Below are 19006 nucleotides of genomic sequence, written 5' to 3' on the forward strand. Positions count from 1 at the left end.
CTGTCTAGGAACTTCTCCATTTCATCCAGGTTCTCCAGTTTTGTTGAGTATAGCCTTTGGTAGAAGGATCTGATGGTGTTTTGGATGTCTTCAGGATCTGTTGTTATGTCTCCTTTTTCATTTCTGATTTTGTTAATTAGGATGCTTTCCCTGTGCCCTCTAGTGAGTCTGGCTAAGGGTTTATCTATCTTGTTGATTTTCTCAAAGAACCAGCTCCTTGATTGGTTGATTCTTTGAATAGTTTTTCTTGTTTCCACTTGGTTGATTTCACCCCTGAGTTTGATTATTTCCTGCCGTCTACTCCTCTTGGGTGAATTTGCTTCCTTTTGTTCTAGTGCTTTTAGGTGTGTTGTCAAGCTGCTAATGTGTGCTCTCTCTAGTTTCCTTTTGGAGGCACTCAGAGCTATGAGTTTTCCTCTTAGAAATGCTTTCATTGCGTCCCATAAGTTTGGGTATGTTGTGGCTTCATTTTCATTGAACTCTAAAAAGTCCTTAATTTCTTTCTTTATTCCTTCCTTGACCAAGGTATCATTGAGAAGAGTGTTGTTCAGTTTCCACGTGAAGGTTGGCTTTCTATTATTTATTTTGTTATTGAAGATCAGCTTTAGTCCATGGTGATCTGATAGGATGCATGGGACAATTTCAATGTTTTTGTATCTGTTGAGTCCTGTTTTGTGCCCAATTACGTGGTCAATTTTGGAGAAGGTACCATGAGGTGCTGAGAAGAAGGTGTATCCTTTTGTTTTAGGGTAAAATGTTCTGTAGATATCTGCCAGATCCATTTGATCCATAACTTCTGTTAGTTTCACTGTGTCCCTGTTTAGTTTCTGTTTCCATGATCTGTCCATTGGTGAAAGTGGTGTGTTGAAGTCTCCCACTATTATTGTATGAGGTGCAATGTGTGCTTTGAGATTTACTAAAGTTTCTTTAATGAATGAGGCTGCCTTTGTATTTGGAGCATAGATATTCAGGATTGATAGTTCCTCTTGGAGGATTTTACCTTTGATGAGTATGAAGTGCCCCTCCCTGTCTTTTTTGATGACTTTGGGTTGGAAGTCAATCTTATCTGATATTAGAATGGCTACTCCAGCTTGTTTCTTCAGACCATTTGCTTGGAAAATTGTTTTCCAGCCTTTCATTCTGAGGTAGTGTCTATCTTTTTCTCTGAGATGAGTTTCTTGTAAGCAGCAAAATGTTGGGTCTTGTTTGTGTAGCCAGTTTGTTAGTCTATGTCTTTTTATCAGGGAGTTGAGTCCATTGATATTAAGAGATATTAAGGAAAAGTAATTGTTGTTTCCTGTTATTTTTGTTGTTAAAGTTGGCATTCTGTTCTTGTGGCTGTCTTCTTTTGGGTTTGTTGAGGGATTACCTTCTTGTTGTTTCTAGGGCTTGGTTCCTGTCCTTGTATTGGTTTTTTTCTGTTATTATCCTTTGAAGGGCTGGATTCGTGGAGAGATAATGTGTGAATTTGGTTTTGTCGTGGAATACTTTGGTTTCTCCATCTATGTTAATTGAGAGTTTGGCTGGGTATAGTAGCCTGGGCTGGAATTTGTGTTCTTTTAGTGTCTGTATAACATCTGTCCAGGATCTTCTGGCTTTCATAGTCTCTGGTGAAAAATCTGGTGTAATTCTGATAGGCTTGCCTTTATATGTTACTTGGCCTTTTTCTCTTACTGCTTTTAGTATTCTATCTTTATTTAGTGCATTTGTTGTTCTGATTATTATGTGTCGGGAGGTATTTCTTTTCTGGTCCAGCCTATTTGGAGTTCTGTAGGCTTCTTGTATGTTCATGGGCATCTCTTTCTTTAGATTTGGGAAGTTTTCTTCTATAATTTTGTTGAAGATGTTTGCTGGTCCTTTGAGTTGAAAATCTTCATTCTCATCCACTCCTATTATCCGTAGGTTTGGTCTTCTCATTGTGTCCTGTATTTCTTGGATGTTTTGAGTTAGGATCTTTTTGCATTTTCCATTTTCCTTGATTGTTGTGCCCATGTTCTCTATGGAATCTTCTGCACCTGAGATTCTCTCTTCCATCTCTTGTATTCTGTTGCTGATGCTTGCATCTATGGTTCCAGATTTCTTTCCTAGGGTTTCTATCTCCAGTGTTGCCTCATTTTGGGTTTTCTTTATTGTGTCTACTTCCCTTTTTAGGTCTAGTATGGTTTTGTTCATTTCCATCATCTGATTGGATGTGTTTTCCTGTTTCTCTTTAAGGACTTCTACCAGTTTGGTTGTGTTTTCCTGTTTTTCTTTAAGGACTTGTAACTCTTTAGCCATGTTCTCCTGTAGTTCTTTAAAGTCCTTCTTGATGTCCTCTACCATCTTCATGAGATATGCTTTTAAATCCAGGTCTAGTTTTTCAGGTGTGTTGGGGTGCCCTGGACTGGGCGAAGTGGGAGTGCTGGGTCCTGATGATGGTGAGTGGTCTTGGTTTCTGTTAGTAAGATTCTTACCTTTACCTCTCGCCATCTGGTAATCTCTGGAGTTGTTATAGTTGTCTCTGTTCAGAGGTTGTTCTTCTGGGGATTCTGAGTATCCTCTGTCAGCAGACCTGGGAGACAGGCTCTCTCCTCTGAGTTTCAGTGGTTAGAGCACTCCCTGCTGACAAGCTTTCCTCTTAAAGGGAAGGTGTACAGATATCTGGGGTTTGGACCTCCTCCTGGCCGAAGAAGAAGGCGGAAAACAGGACCTTTCCCAGATGCTGTGTTGCTTTGGCAGGTCACAGAAGCTGTAGGCTTCTGTGGTACACACTCTCAGCTGTGCAGACTAAGTTCCTAAGTTCAGTGGAGTCCTGGATCCAAGATGTGCTCCCTGCTCCTGAGGCAGAGGGCTCCTGTGCAGGGCAGACCACTGTCTTCCAGCTAGGAGGGTGCTGGATGTCTGCGGCCCCAAAAGGGTGCTGCCTCAGCGGCTCTGTGGCTCCCGCCTGTCCCAGAAGCTGTCTGCCTCTGTGGTCCTCACTCTAACCTGTAGACTAAGTTCGGCGGAGTCCCGGAGCCAAGATGGTGCTCTCTGCAGGGCAGGTCTCTGTCCTCCGGCTGGGAGGGTGCCGGAAGTCTGCGGCCCCAAAAGGGTGCTGCCTCAGCGGCTCTGTGGCTCCCGCCTGTCCCAGAAGCCGTCTGCCTCTGTGGTCCCCACTCTGACCTGTACAGACTAAGCTCGGGGTGTCCCGGAGCCAAGATGGCGCTCCTTGCAGGGCAGGTCACTGTCCTCCGACTGGGAGGGTGCCGGATGTCTCGAGAGATACTTTCATTGTGTGCTAATTGAGTTGTGAAGCATTCCATATTTTTAAAGTCTGTAAAATTTTAAATTATCAATTTTTAAATACTAACATGGTTCATATTTAATCCTAAACTGAAAAATAAAAGCTTATTTCTTAAAACTTGAGAAGGCATCCAAATATATACTTTTGATTTCTAGTCTGTATTACAAGTATGTTCAGGCCTTTATTTGAAACAGTAAAACGGCGTCCTCAGGATTCATTCACTCCATCCTTGGAATCTAGCTCTGTAAAATGGGATTCCCATATTGACAGGACAGTTCAGCCTTGTGACTCAAGTCTAACTGTAAGTTTTTAGGAGAATAAAGGAGCACAATCATAAACAAGTCACGTAGTGAAGTCCGGTAGAAATTTTCAGTGTATCTATTTATTTTCCAGACTTGGTACAGTTGTAGGATTGGAATATGATTGTGATTTATAATTGCTGTAATTGACAACACTGTCACTGTAATGTTAAGATTTAAGGTACAGATTAGATTCTCTATGAGTAGACCTGTAGAAGTAAGTGAATTTAACTTAGCTCATTGCTGTTCCTAGTAACAGTGAGTCAAAGAATGTTTTTCAGCTTAATACCTAATTATTCACTGTCTTCTTTCTTTCCTTACTCTTGCAGGCTTCCGTTTTAGAAAACCTGAGGCTAGCTGTCCGATCTCAGCTGGGATTTACTTCAATCAGGCTTCCTATGACAGGCAGATCTAGCAACATTTGGAACCGTATTTTTAATTTTGCGAGATCACGTCATTCAGGGTCATTGGCTTTGGTCTCAGGAGATGGAGATGAGGTTGTCCCTAGCCAGAGCAGCAGCAGAGAAACTGAAAGGAGTCGCCCTCACAGAAGCTTATTCTCCGTGGAGTCCGATGACACTGACACAGAAAATGAGAGAAGGGATACGGCGGGAGCATCGGGTGGCGTTGCAGCACCTTTGCCCCAGAAGGTCCCTCCCACGACCGCCGTGGAGGCCACAGTGGGATCAGGTGGGAATTCCTCAGCTCAGAGCACCCGAGGTGGCCATGCAGATGGAAGGGAAGTGTCAAGTGTGGAAGCCCCGAGTGTGAGCCCAGCACGTCACCAGCTCACAAGTGCTTTAAGTCGGATGACTCAGGGCCTGCGCTGGGTCCGCTTTACACTAGGTCGATCGAGCTCCACTACCCAGAACCGGAGTCCTTTGAGACAGCTGGACACCGCGGTGAGTGGACGAGAAGACGACGATGACGTCGAAATGCTAATTCCAGTTTCAGACGGAGCTTCGGACATTGATGCCAATGACTGCTCCAGACCTCTTCTTGATCTTGCCTCAGACCAAGTACAAGGGTTTAGACAGCCACACAGTGCAGGAAACCCTGGAGTGAGAACAAGTAACCGGGACGGCCCCTGCGAGCGCTGTGGCATTGTGCACACAGCCCAGATACCAGACACTTGCTTAGAAGCCACAGTGAAAATGGAAACAAGTGATGACGAGGCTTTGCTGCTGTGTTAGGACAGAATCGCCAGACTGTATGCAAGCTGGAGCAATATCCACTCACTGTTTTGTAACTTTACAATTAAACTAGTTTTAGTTTAAAATGAAAAGATGCAGGGTGATTTCTTATTATATGTTAGCCTGCATGGTTAAATTTAACAATGTGTAACTCTAAGAGCTAGAGTTTGCTGTTTTAGCAGCTAAAAATGCATTATGTATTCGTATTCTTCAGTCATGTTCTTCTGTTTGCTTATACCTGGTTTTGTTTTTGTTTTTTTAAATCCTGGTACTTAAGTTTAATAGTAGAAATATGGCTGCTTTATTCATGTAACTGCCATTTTATCTATCTTATGTTAAAAGGTTGGTTTGTACAAAGCGGTACCTTCTTTCCATTGACTCTTGGATGCTCTTTGCCATCATGTAACTTATTATTATACTAGATGCTGAGGTTGTTAATGTACAAAAAAGGAGACAGAGCCTTAGAGTCACCTCTTTGTTTGCATAACATTGTCTGCTAGTAGATTTCATCATATGGACCTGTCGCAGGAAAAGAATCTGCTCTTTCATTCAACACACAGTGATGTAAAAGTTCCATAGCGTTAGAGAAAATTGCTGTCGGGAAGCAAAACTCTTTTATAGATTTTCTAATGCTGACTTTACTACTCTGGTGTGGTTCAGACCAAATGGTGAAATCCCAACACATTTCTGTTTTCATCAATTTAGGGACAGAAGGAAGCGGATGAAGATTCTCTACTATGCATTACATTTTGAACTTTATAAAATACATACAGAAATTGTGCCCGCTCAGCTCCACGGGGTAATGTCTTTCCCTGACACGGGGGTTTGCCTGAGTTGGACCCTAGGGATTTGCACTACAGTCCTGTCAAGGTCTCAGATGAGTTTAGCGCATAGGCACTGTCACAGCAGGTACTGTCATTGCTACCACAGTGACGCTATATTTCCATAGCTTTGGGGCTGGGGGACCATTTTTATTACAACTTGAAATTGCTTTGCTGGTTTCATATTTATTTCTTGTATTTAAAAACTGCATTATTGTGAGAGTGATTTCCCACCCCCCAGGATATTTTATTCTTGGGGGAGGGGTCAGTGCTATAATCTTGAAGAAAAGCAAATTAAAGTGTTCAGATTGCCCCCCTCTTTAAGTAGAGGGAATTACAAACCCCACTTATTTTTCTTTAATTGTTAATTCTTGTTTATTTATTCCTTAGCTGTCTGTTTTAGCAGCTTAATGACTGGGTATGAAATGTGTTTGTGTGTGATTATCGCTATTTATTACACCTTCAGTACTTTGCTGAATGTCATTTTAAAGCATGTTTGAGGTCTTGTGTATCTGTCCTGTTATGCTGTCAGGAAGACCTGACTAAAATGTTTTAATATGTATCAAAAATTAAAATAATTTTTTTTATTGCCTTGAGGTACTTTTTAAATCAAAGTTGTTCTTTATTTTTGTTGAACTTCAATTCATATACAGATGCAGGCCGTGTGTAATACAGCAGAAGCTATGGAAGACGGTAGTCACCGTGGCTACTGTAGTGAGTAGTGGCTCACACCAGTACTCCAGTCAAACTCCCCAGCGGTGCCTCTGAAGTGATAAACCTTGTCTGATGATGGAAGAATTCAAATGCCAGATTAACCTTCTTGGTCCTAACAATGCCTCTGGTGGCTGGCTGTGATCTTGGATTTGGTTTCCTGGTTTGCTTTGTGCTTCGGGCTTTGTTTGGGTGTGCTTGCTTGCTTGCTTGCTTGCTTGGTTGCTTGCTTGCCTGCTTGCTTGCCTGCTTGCTTGCTTGCTTGCTTGCTTGCTTGCTTGCTTGCTTGCTTGCTTGCTTGCTTGCTTGCTTGTTTTGTGTTGGTTCTGGGGCTCAAGCCTCATCCATGCTGCTGCCAAAGGTTTTAATTAGTTTTTCATTGACTTACATTCCAGATTCAGTCAGTAAACATTTCGTCTCTCGCCCTGACACCCATCATTTAGTTCTATTTAAAGAGATACATACCAGTACTGCTCTCTTGTACATCTCTCCAGAAATACTACCTGCTATACATTCAGTACCTATCTGTTCTAGTTTCTTTAAAAGGAAAAAAAAGTTTTTAAAGTTTGAGAATTTCCTGTGTTCAGCTATCTTTGCTTATTTTAACTTGTTTCTTTTTAACTTTTTTTCTTAGACAAGTTTAGTTTATAACTAACTTAAATTGAACACTGTTGTGTTAAATTGTTTGCCTAAATCAGTGCCATCTCGGCCATTTATTTAAGTCTTTCTGTCAAGTCATTCTGGTGTGTTTTGTTTTACTTTACAGGAACATTGTTAGGAAATCTTAACAAATTTTATCCCTTTGCTACCATTATCAGCAAAGGTCTGTCCATCTCTGCATTTAACCTATTCATATACAAATTAGCTGATGATCTGTTAGGGCAATCTTGTACCAGCCACTAGTCTTCATTTACTCACAGTTCACATTAGTAATTCAGTTTGTGTGTGTGTGTGTGTGTGTGTGTGTGTGTGTGTGTGTGCACTCGCGCACACCTCTATTTCAGCAGCAGAATCATTTCAATCATTCTATCTACAAACATTGGTAAGCAGTTTTTGCCCCAGTTTATGCAGCTCTCTGCTTTAACTGAATGGTCTTATGCCTCTAAAATAACATTAAATGCCAGGGCTATCCTGAGCTTGGTTAAGGGAAGGCTAATCCTGTGGGAAAGTGTCCATTGAGCCTGATTTTAAACCGGTTTTGAAGAACACATGCTGAGCTTTATCACATGCCCTTTGGACGGCCATGGGGGAAGCACATCCAATTCCTCGCCCTCAATGCAATCTGACTCCTTTAGTGTTCTATAACTTTAAGCCATACAGAGTAAATTCCTTCGTCTAGGTCGTGTGGCATGGCTACCCTGCTACCCTGCTACCCTGGAGTTCAGAAGTGTGAGTCGACCTGAGCAGTGTAAACTCCTGCCTTTCCGGGAGGAATACAGGAGTTAGAAAGTGGGCCTGTCCCATTTTGTATGCTATGCTCTGTGTGTATATTCTGTGATGTAGTTTGCTTTTTAGTTATTCGTACTTCAATATGTTTGTTACGCTTCCCTAATTCCCTGGGTTAGTGATTCATTTATTTAGTTGTTTAATTTTTAAAATATATTTCAATTTAAATATTTCACTCATCTCCTCTCTCTTTCCTCCCTCCAACCCTTTCCATATCCCTCGACTCCCTTTCTTTGGTTATTAATGTGCATATATGTGTAAGAGCGAGCCTGGAGTTAGCTCTGAGCACCTCTCAGGCTGAGTGTCTTAGAAGCACCAATGTCGCAGCTGCTGATGCATAGCAGGCGCCCATTGGTTCTGGAGTTGCTGGGTTTGTTCCAGCAAACACTGTACCACTCAACTTTGCCCATCCCTAACCGCTCACTTTGGTTCCTCTTCAACATAAGAGAGTTAAAGATAATGTTTCACTGTTCACTTGGCTTTTTTCAGAGGTAGTAGGGATTTTGATAGAATTTTTTCTTTTGGTTTTTTTTCTTGGTCTTGTGAATATTCATCTTTTAAGACATCAAAGGCAGTCTTTAGGAAACCTACCTCTCTCTACGTCCTCTAAATATTCTGAGTACTTTTAAAAAATATTCTCTTTTTACATAACACACATTTGAATGGATAGTACATTTGTTGTTTGAATTTTTATACAACACTTGGTCTTACCAGTTTATCATCAAGCACCAACTGTTGGCAAAGAACAGAAACAAAATGGATGTAACTGAAGGAAGGAAGGGTTCTATGGGCTCCCCCTGCCCGCGCTCCAGGGTGGAGCATACCCAAGGGTCTCACCGTACCAGCAGCTTTTGGGGTTTGAGTTCTACTATCATTTCCCCATCACTGACCTAAGTTGGAAATGAAAAGGAATAAACGAAAGTACATCCAGTTTGCTTGCTGCTTTCTGAGTGCCCACCACAGTCACAAGTGTTCATGTCTTAACCCTCCAGCCTCTCTGCTCTCTCAGTTCTAGTACAGTGCCTCCTGCTTTGTTCAGGGCCCTGTTTACAGGCCAGTGGGAGACAGCGCGGAGAGCAGCCTTTTATTGGATTCCTTGAATTCTCAAAGGATCACAAGTGAGCATTGGCTTGGATTCCCTCCGAGGTGGTAAAGGGTCAAGGATGTTTTACGGGGCTTTAGAGCTGAGTGGAGTCTGTGTAAACACAAGAAAGAGCTGTCCTGCCCTCACATCTGATATCCTCATGCTGTCACATACATGAAATCGTAAGCCACGTGTGCATGGTGGTTGGCCGCAGTCATGTATGTGATGTTTTCTTGTACAAATGCTAGAGAGGTTAATAGAACCATCTGTTCTTGCAGAGTCTTGAGTTTGATTCTCAGCACTCACATGATGGCTCACAGCCATCTGTGATATGATCTGGTGCCCTCTTCTGGTATGCAGGTATACATGCAGATAGATCACTCATATACATAAATAAGCCTCTTTTCAAAGATACTAGAAAAAGACATGTGCCAGCCTCTAAATGTGATGTGAATCACATGGTCACACTATCAAAGAACATTTTTGAGACATTTTGTTTGTTTTAATTGTTATTTTGTTTTATTTATTTTTGCTTTTTCCTTATGGGATAGAATTTTCTAGGCAAATTAACCTATTTTTAAGTACCTATCATTGGTCCAGTCCTATCAACTTTACAATCCTATGATGAATAAACAAGTATTGATTAGCAATAGTGGCAAGATTAAGATTCAACCTTACTCATGTCTGACTCAACAGTTGAAAGATGAATCACAAGAGAAGTTTATCAGTTGAGAGAAGCACTGGTCCCAGATCATCATGAGGGCGGCTCAGAGGGCCAGGCTCATCCTAACTGATCAGCACTACCTTGTGAGTACAGACACTTGTAAAGGCCTCAGCCCATCTACTGCTGTGTGGCAGACTGTCCCAAACCTGTTTACAGCAACTACCATCTTGCAAATCAGAAAGATCTGGTTGCTGGCTGCTGGCTGCTGGCTGCTGGCTGCTGGCTGCTGGCTGCTGGCTGCTGGCTGCTGGCTGCTGGCTGCTGGCTGCTGGCTGCTGGCTGCTGGCTGCTGGCTGCTGGCTGCTGGCTGCTGGCTGCTGGCTGCTGGCTGCTGGCTGCTGGCTGCTGGCTGCTGGCTGGGAACTCAGAAAGCTTGCAATCTTGTGAGTGAAGCTATCCCAGGGTCTTTGTGCTTCCTACAGCATAGAAGCTGAGATCTAGAAATAGTGAACCTCTGCAGAAGCTGCAGGTCTCCTAGATCTGAGTTACAGACTTCCTAGCATACTCCTCCACATTCACTTTCTTACATTGTTAAGGTCAATCAAGATGCCATAGAGAAAGAGATCAACTCCACAGTCAGTAACAGAAGCAGCAAACGGTTTGTGACATACATTAAAAAGTAATGAAATGCTATTATAACGTTATAATAATGTTATTATAAGTAGAAAGACAGTTTTATTGTCTCCAAAAGAAGCTTGTTTGCTAAAAGAATATCAAATCATCTCCACTCTCATCTACTAAGCATATTGATTGCATCCTGTTTTTATTTATTATATAAACTTTTTTTTTAAATCCCAGCATTGGATAGGAATGTAGCTAAGTGTCATAATTCTTGCCTGACATGTTTTAGGTCCTATAGCATTGTGTTCTCATGCTAGTTATGTTGCAAAAAAAAAAAAAAACTGTTTGCAGTGTCCTGCACATAGGACTAAAAGCAGCTTGTCCCCAGTTGGTTTTTGACTGGTCAATAAAGCTACCAGCAGCCAATGGCTGGCAGAAACACAGGGCAGGACATTTAGGATTCCCAAGAAAGAATCAAGGAAAGAGGAAGAGGGGGTTCTGGCATGACAAGGGTGTAGGAGGCAGACCATGCAGCAAAGTGCAGGAGGGAGAGACTGCAGATATGTCAATGGGGTGGGGGGAGGCAGCTCCAGGAGGGCTGCCCAGCAGAGGCCAGGACAGCAAAGATAAAATATAGACTTAGTAAGTATTAACTCAGGAATATCAGAGGGGAGTGTGTGTTAGCCGCATGGAGTTTGGGAGTGACCCACCAATTGAGCTGTTTAAGGTATTTAAAATACAAGGTTGTGTATGTGTGTCTTTTTTGGGGTAATCCACAACATTGGGTCAGGAAGCAAGGAGCACACACAAACCCTCCAGGGAGTTTAAAGTGGTTAACTTATTACAGCTTCAATGTCCTGAGTTCTATTTCCTAGCAATCACACACACACACACACACACACACACACACACACACACACACACACACTGGTATACAACTTAAGAGAAACACTTTGGCATGTTGTAAATACAAATGATGCACAGGGCTTTTTTCAACTACATTTAAAATAACTTCTGTCTCTACATGATAGTTCAAATTTTATTGGAAGCAGCAATATAGCCTCTGAAAGTCCGGAGTCAAATTGCCTAGACTGTAATCTTTTCCCTCCCCTTATAACCTAATGACACTTCACCACTGAGAAAGCATGTTGGATGTCGCCAAAGGCTTTTTCTGCATCTGTTGAGATGATCATGGAGTTTGTTGTTTAGGCCCATTATATGATTTATTAGATTTATCAACATTATGCATCCATGCATCAGCATGAACATCAGCAAGTGACTTTGCCACTGGTATCAGATGCAGGATAACTTTAGAACTCAAATTAATTCTTCCTATGCTGCATTTTCACTTAGAGATCAATAGATATATTTCCTACTTAGGTTTGAATAGTCACATAATGAAATATTCTGTTGTATTACAAAAGATTAGGAAACAAACACTTGACAATCGGTAGGATGGCTGTGCTGAGAGGGAGCAGTGAGTGGTACTGGAAAGGGTTTGGAATTGGACACATCACAGATGCATGGTAGGGATGTAAAATTATGCCACTGCTTTGTAAATACAGCCTGGAAGTGCCTCAAAAAGAACAGAGCCACCACATGAGCCAGAAATGCTATTCCTAGATACAAGTGAAAGCTTGTCCTTATAAAATGTATCCACAAAGACCAACGTTACTTCTAACAGCCAAAAGTGGAAAAATCTAAAATCCCACCTACTTCACAAATTAATGAACAGCCTCCCAAATGTGTGTGGTCCCACTGATCGAAAACATTCACAAGGACCAGGTTCATGGAGAGTCAACGGGTCTTTCCTCAGGGCTCAGGAAAGGGAGATGAGTTGGGAGATGTCAAAATCTACAGAAGACAGAGACAAGCAAGACAGACTGATGCCATAGAGGACAGGTAATCCATACCTTCAGATGTAAAGTCACAGAGAGCTAGCAGAAACACGCTGAAGGGCACTAGGGAGTCTCATGCTTACCTGCATTTGATCACTGTATGTATGTACTGAAGTTGGGTTATGTCCCTTCCACACAGCCTAGGGGATTGGAAAACCGTGTTCCTTTATGAATACATTTAAAGGGGCAGCTCCAGGCCCTGGAGGAAGTAATCCCCAGTTACATAGTTGCCAAAAGGGCTGTAAAAAGTTACATCCTCATTTAACCTGACAAAGATTTTACAGTTACAATGCTCTAAGGGAGGACTGGGCCGAGTGAACATCACAGGGTAAGACACCCTAAGGTTTTCTTGGCCGATAGGCTTCTCTAGGAGATGACACTCTCCTAAAATCTGGTTAGGAGAGGCTTGCAAACCTCTGTAAATACACTAAATGCCATTGACTATAAGTGCGTCAACTTTATGGTACTTCAATTAAATCACAACAGACTTTAAGACAACAAAGAATTATCCATATTTGTGTGTGATCATACATGTATACTGATGTATAGATACAGATAATGTCCTTTTTTTTTTTACAAGCTATTTTAAAAATGACTTTTCTTATCCTGGAGGAGAAAAGTAGTTGCTTTATCAAATTAAAAGCACTAATACTGTCACTATTTGGTGGATTTCATGTAGTGATTGTGGGCCCTGTGGCCTTAAAATCAGATCGGAGCAGCAAGTTACTTTGGCTGTAGCCTCTGAGTAGCAGCTCACCTGTAAAGAGAAAGTGGTGTTTCATACCTGATTCAGTCCTTCTCCTCCTCTTCCTCCTCCTCCTCTTCCTCCTCCTCCTCTTCCTCCTCTTTCTCCCCCTCCTCCTCTTCCTCCTCCTCTCCCTCCTCCTCCTCATCCTTTTCCTCCTTCTCTTCCTCCTTCCTGTCTATCTCTCTCCTTCTCTCTTTCCCAACCCCTTTCTTTCCCTCCTTCTCTCTCTCTCTCTCTCTCTCTCTCTCTCTCTCTCTCTCTCTCTCTCTCTCTCTCTCTCTCTCTCTCTCATATGTGTGTACACATGTACATATATGTGCAAGTGTGTGTTGGGCATGGACATGCACCTGTCTCTGGAGGCCTGAAGCTGAACTGATGTCAGGAGTCGTCCTTGATCTTTCTATTCTGTATTTATTAAGACAGTCATTCAACTGAACCCAGAGCTCATGGGTGGACTAATCTATCCAGCCCATTTGTTCTGGGGAATACCTTGCTGGAATGCCTACTTGGGCATTTCTGTAAATACTGGGGATGCAAATCCTGATCTTTGGCCTTGTATCTCAAGCACTGAGCCATCCCCTAGCTGCCACCACCCAGAGGGGCTCTTGTAGAAATGAAAGAACATAGAAAAAAAGGCTTACGTCCATGCCTCAAATTCTCAATTTTACCTAACAGTTAACAGATACTTATGGAGAGCCATTTTCCTACTAGATTTGAATAGTCACATAATGAAATATTCTGTTGTATTCAAAAAGAATAGAAAATAAACACTTGACAATCAGGTGTTGTTCTAACTAGTCCTACCCTTGTCTGACACCATGAACCCTGCAGGCCTTGGGTCAGCCTTCCTTTGATATTCCCCACAGGCTTCCCTGAAAGACAAGGAACATATGGGGACAGAGACCCACCTCCCTCAACTGTAGACCAAATGTTTGTCACCTAGAATCCCAGAATCTTCTGTCAAAATGGTTGATACTAACACAAACTGGTTGTTCTCTTTTCTTGATCTTTCTTTCCTGAAGCTAGATAAAGTGTACACAGGCCTACACACACACACACACACACACACACACAGTCTCTCCTAGGGCAGGACAGGTTGGGTTGGAAGAGAAGGGCTCACCATCCATAAGTCTTCCCTAGTCTGGTTCCGTCACTGGAGGTGGACGAGTATACAAGACACATGTGAATCTTGTGAAAAGCACTACTCATTGCTTCTAGTTAGAAGAGTTACAATCCATTTGCCTTCATGTTTTTCCTCTTTCCTAAGTGCATAGCTACGAATCTGAAACCTCTCTGCCACTCCCCAAGAAGGCTGCTTGCATTTAAAACATTTTTTAAATTTTATATTTTTAATATTTTATAGTTTTATATTTTATCTTTTTATAGTTAAATTATATAAATTCTTAATTTATATTATATTTATATTATTTATATTAAATTCTTAATTTATATAATTTAATACTATATGAAGAGTCAATGCCTTGAGAAGTTGTGTACTTATACTTCCTTTATAATTAATATGCTTTTGTTCCCTTGCAAATTTTTAGATTATGACAATAAAAAATATTTTCCCAAAAGCCAATTCTGAAGATTCTTCATTTATCATATACCCTGATATGATATGTTCCCAAAGAAAAATATCAGTGTTGATAGGAAAAATAGATCCTAAGGAATTGGAAATAATGACTACAAGATAAAAACATTTTCAGATATATTGCAGATTGCTGGAGTCGACCTCATTACTCTTTTCCCCTTCATACGGCAGGTAGTGTCAGCACCTTGCCCTTCCACGAAAGCTCAAATATACATCAGCTATATTTGGTATAAACACTGTAGCTGGTGTGAAAGCTAAATCCTAAAAATGTTATGAAAATCAAATGTAGGTGAGTTGGACAATGTTGGAAATGCAAGACAGAAAGAGTCCCATTGCTAATCTCATTTAGGTGAATAACTACCTTTAGTATATTTCTCTTTAGTATAACATGGACGATTTTTCTCAATGAAAAGGGAAGTGTAAATCTAGAATGTCAGTATTTTATTAAACTGACCTTACAGGTGCCCACAAAAAATGTATTAGTCATAGCTAAGGAAAGACTAACAAGTTAAGTATCAATGTAGACACTCAAGTCCTAGGAGTGACATTTGTGATAGCAAGAGCCAACCAAACACACAAGTGGTTTCAAGAAGCCATCTATGCCTGTAGTCTGGGTCAGTAGTGGCCTATTTACCTAACATGCCAAGCCTACAAGAGGACAGAGCCACCTAGTGGTGTATATCAGAATTGCAGGTACTTTGCAAGGCATTTTGTTTAATAACTTTTCAAACTTAATTTGGCTACTTTGAAGCCAACAGAAAAGATGCTAAAGTTGAGTTTTGAACTCCAAAAAGTTTAAAGGACACTCTTAATTACATCCTTAATTCAGAATAAATGCCCCCATAGAGTCCCACTGTACCAAGGTAAAATGGAATATTCATGAGTTCATCTTACACAGCACTCTGAAATAGACCTTTGCATCCCAAATGACATATGACAAGGCTTCTGCTTGCCAGAACATCATAGATTAGTGACCCTGAATAACTTGTAAGTTAATATATAGACAATTTGGTTATTATTTTCCCCTACGACAACAGTTACTATGTTTGCAATAGTACAGCATGAGTAATTTTATTCAAGTAAATATATAAATTATATATAATTTATATATTTAAAGTCAATTAAGTGTCTAATGAGTGAGAGCTACAACCTCACCCCATCACCCTTGCTTTATCTTCAGGCAGAGGGGTCATTCCTTATCTGTCCAGGGCTTCTGTCTGATTCACATCCACTTCACCAGTTTTACCAATGCTATTGTCTTTATAAACATAGTATAGCCTTGTAGTGACTGAAATGGAGCCTGCTCCACTGACTCTTGACAGACACTCTCTCACTTCCCCTAAAATTTGCAATAAATTCCAGTGCATTCTGTGTTTGGCTTTAAGACCTTGATGCCAAGAGTCCCTTCCCTTCCCTTCCCTTCCCTTCCCTTCCCTTCCCTTCCCTTCCCTTCCCTTCCCTTCCCTTCCCTTCCCTTCCCTTCCCTTCCCTTCCCTTCCCTTCCCTTCCCTTCCCTTCCCTTCCCTTCCCTTCCCTTCCCTTCCCTTCCCTTCCCTTCCCTTCCCTTCTTCCCTTCCCTTCCCTTCCCTTCCCTTCCCTTCCCTTCCCTTCCCTTCCCTTCCCTTCCCTTCCCTTCCCTTCCCTTCCCTTCCCTTCTTCCCTTCCCTTCCCTTCCCTTCCCTTCCCTTCTTCCCTTCCCTTCCCTTCCCTTCCCTTCCCTTCCCTTCCCTTCCCTTCCCTTCCCTTCCCTTCCCTTCCCTTCCCTTCCCTTCCCTTCTTCCCTTCCCTTCCCTTCCCTTCCCTTCCCTTCCCTTCCCTTCCCTTCCCTTCCCTTCCCTTCCCTTCCCTTCCCTTCCCTTCCCTTCCCTTCCCTTCCCTTCCCTTCCCTTCCCTTCCCTTCCCTTCCCTTCCCTTTTCCTACACATGATCTGAGCCAAAAGGCCGAGAAGCGATTTCTTTTCTTTTCCTTTTTTTCCCGCCCCCACCCCCCCCCCCCTTTTTTTTCTGTAGCACCTACTGTGGAACCCAGGCTGACTTTGAACATTGTGCAGCTAAGGATAACCTGATTCTGCAGCCTTTAAGAGTTCCTGGGCTACAGCCATGTGTAGCCACAAAGTTTTAAATTCTCCCCATGGTAAGCAAGGGACCTACTACTTACTGAGCTGCATTTCTAGCCTAAGTTGCAGACGGCTTTTAAAATAAAACTAGACCTGGCAAACTGGCCCTAGAGTGTGGGGGGTCACATGATGGAAGAGTTGAACGTTCCTGAATGAACCTTGCCTTCAATATTTGCTGCCTTGTGACCAAAAGCATTTGACCTCAAAGCGGTCATGGGTTAAAGGGCAGAATAGTGCTTACCTTGAAGAACTGCCAGGAGGAGAATACACAACTATGCAGGTGCCAAATCTAGCCGAGTCCTGACAAAATGTGCTTGATACACCTTCCCTACTGCTGATGCAACCCTTCCTCAAGGCAACTCTCCAAAGTGGTGCTTTGGGGCTGGGTGCCTCCTGGTATTGTATTAGACCAGTCGCAGCAACTCTACAGAGCCCTGTGACCATTCTGGCTTGCTCTTTATCACTGAGCGGTGATAAAAATGTCCCAGCTCCAGTGCAAGAACTTTAAGAGCAGTCCTGATTTCTCAGTCCAGCTGTGACTGTAACAAAACGCAGGAGACTGGGTCGTTACTAAGTGGCAGGTTCTCACAGTTCTCACCGTGCTAGAGGCTGGGAAATGCAAAGTCGAGTTGTCGGCTATTCTGGTGACCTCTGCTCCCAAGATGGCATCTTGTTGCTCTAACCCCAGTCAGGACAAATGTGTGTGTCCTCCTCACATAGCAGAAGGGATAGAAGGACAAAGGTAAGGCCAGTGTGCTTCTTAATGTCATTGCATGGATTGTGTCAACATGAATTAGAAAGTGACCTTTCTTTTGTACCAAGTGCCTGACCAGGAGCAACTGCAGGAAGGACTTGTTCTGTCTCACAGTCAAGGGGTCACACTGTATCTGCAGTCACCAAGCAAAGAGACAGAGGAAGTAGGACACCACCGAACCTTGAGGTATACCTCAAGTGACTCTCAAGTGAGGCTGTATCTGATCCAGACTCTACCATGAGCTGGATACCAAATGTCCAAGCTGAGGAACCTGTGAATGATATTCCACATCCAAAGCAAGTAACACAAATATTCAGCCATGACTCTTGTCTGACACATGCCTCGCCTCACACAACATTACACACTACTTTTAAACACTTTTACATACAACTCCTTCCCAAGCTGAACTTCTTGACCTAGGAGGAGGAGCCAGGGATACAATGGTCAAGAGTCTAGAAAACAAACCCTATCTAGGCGTCAGCTCACTGCTCCAGACTTCAGGAGAGTTTAATTCTAGAAACACACCAGCAGTCTCTCAAGTCTATCAGGATGTAAAAGATCAAGGAAGGATGGGCTTGCAAACATGTGTCAGCCTAAGTCTCCACATGGGGAGGACGAGGAGGATGGGGAGGATGGGGAGGACAGGGAGGATGAGGAGGATGGGGAGGACAGGGAGGACAGGGAGGACAGGGAGGACAGGGAGGACGGGGAGGACGGGGAGGACGGGGAGGACGGGGAGGACAGGGAGGATGGGGAGGATGGGGAGGACAGGGAGGATGTGGAGGATGGGGAGGACGGGGAGGATGAGGAGGATGGGGAGGACGGGGAGGACAGGGAGGATGGGGAGGATGGGGAGGATGGGGAGGATGGGGAGGACAGGGAGGATGAGGAGGATGGGGAGGACAGGGAGGACAGGGAGGACAGGGAGGACAGGGAGGATGGGGAGGATGGGGAGGACGGGGAGGACGGGGAGGATGGGGAGGATGGGGAGGACAGGGAGGATGTGGAGGATGGGGAGGACGGGGAGGATGAGGAGGATGGGGAGGACGGGGAGGACAGGGAGGATGGGGAGGATGGGGAGGATGGGGAGGATGGGGAGGACGGGGCCCTGAAGTGTCCTGCCCAAGCTTCATAGAGTTCATGCCAAAGCCAGAGTTTGACTTCCAATCCCAAGTCCTCATCTGTTTTCCTTCCACCTCTCAGTTCTGCCTGTTCCCCCAAACTCCACAACCATCACCCATCCAGGCAGAAGCTCATTAGCAGGCTGGAGTGTTCTTTCCCACCACAGGGCCCCCCGGGGACCTAGAGTATCTGCAGAAACAATGGCGTTTGGAGGCCAAGCTCCCCAGTGAGCATGCTTGTTCAGGCTTCTGACCCGAAGGTGCTGAGTGGGGACAGTGACTCCACCAGGGGACAGTCTTGCTAGTCTGGTAGCCAGCACTTTTCTTAAAGCTTGCTCTCTTTTCTGCTCTATTTCTGCCTGCGGATCTCAGTGAGCCATTTCCTTCCCCTTTGTAGATACCCGGCAAGCCCCTCTTCTGATAGAACTTTGAGTTAATTAAATGTGGGAAGTTTGTTCTGTGTTGTGTCATGATATAAAGTGCCCAAGATAAAGAAACCTTTGCAGTCGCTCATCCGGGCAGTTTCAGAGAGCGCCCCAGTGGCAGCGGGGACATCCAATCTCACGCTCCTGGTGGTGTTGACTTGCACAGCTTGTAGGAGTTTCATTGTGTATATAGTTACCCCTTTCACAGTTGCACAAAGGTCCCTTGACAATAATTATATAACCTT

At 43.2% G+C, this 19006-nt stretch overlaps 1 protein-coding gene across 2 annotated transcripts in view; it reads left to right on the top strand.

Annotated features, from left to right (window-relative positions):
- Positions 1-6192, top strand: part of Lrp12 (LDL receptor related protein 12) — an 85081-nt gene extending 78889 nt beyond the window's left edge. For both annotated transcript variants that reach the window (XM_029469889.2, XM_021183312.3), the window contains one exon: positions 3894-6192. In XM_029469889.2, coding sequence (XP_029325749.1) covers positions 3894-4757 — 864 coding nt within the window. In that variant the 3' untranslated portion in view covers positions 4758-6192. The remainder of the gene's footprint in view (positions 1-3893) is intronic.
- The last annotated feature ends 12814 nt before the right edge of the window (positions 6193-19006 follow it).

Source organism: Mus caroli, unplaced genomic scaffold, assembly GCF_978045245.1.
Source record: "Mus caroli unplaced genomic scaffold, Mus_caroli_1 scaffold_16, whole genome shotgun sequence".
Lineage (NCBI taxonomy): Eukaryota > Metazoa > Chordata > Mammalia > Rodentia > Muridae > Mus > Mus caroli.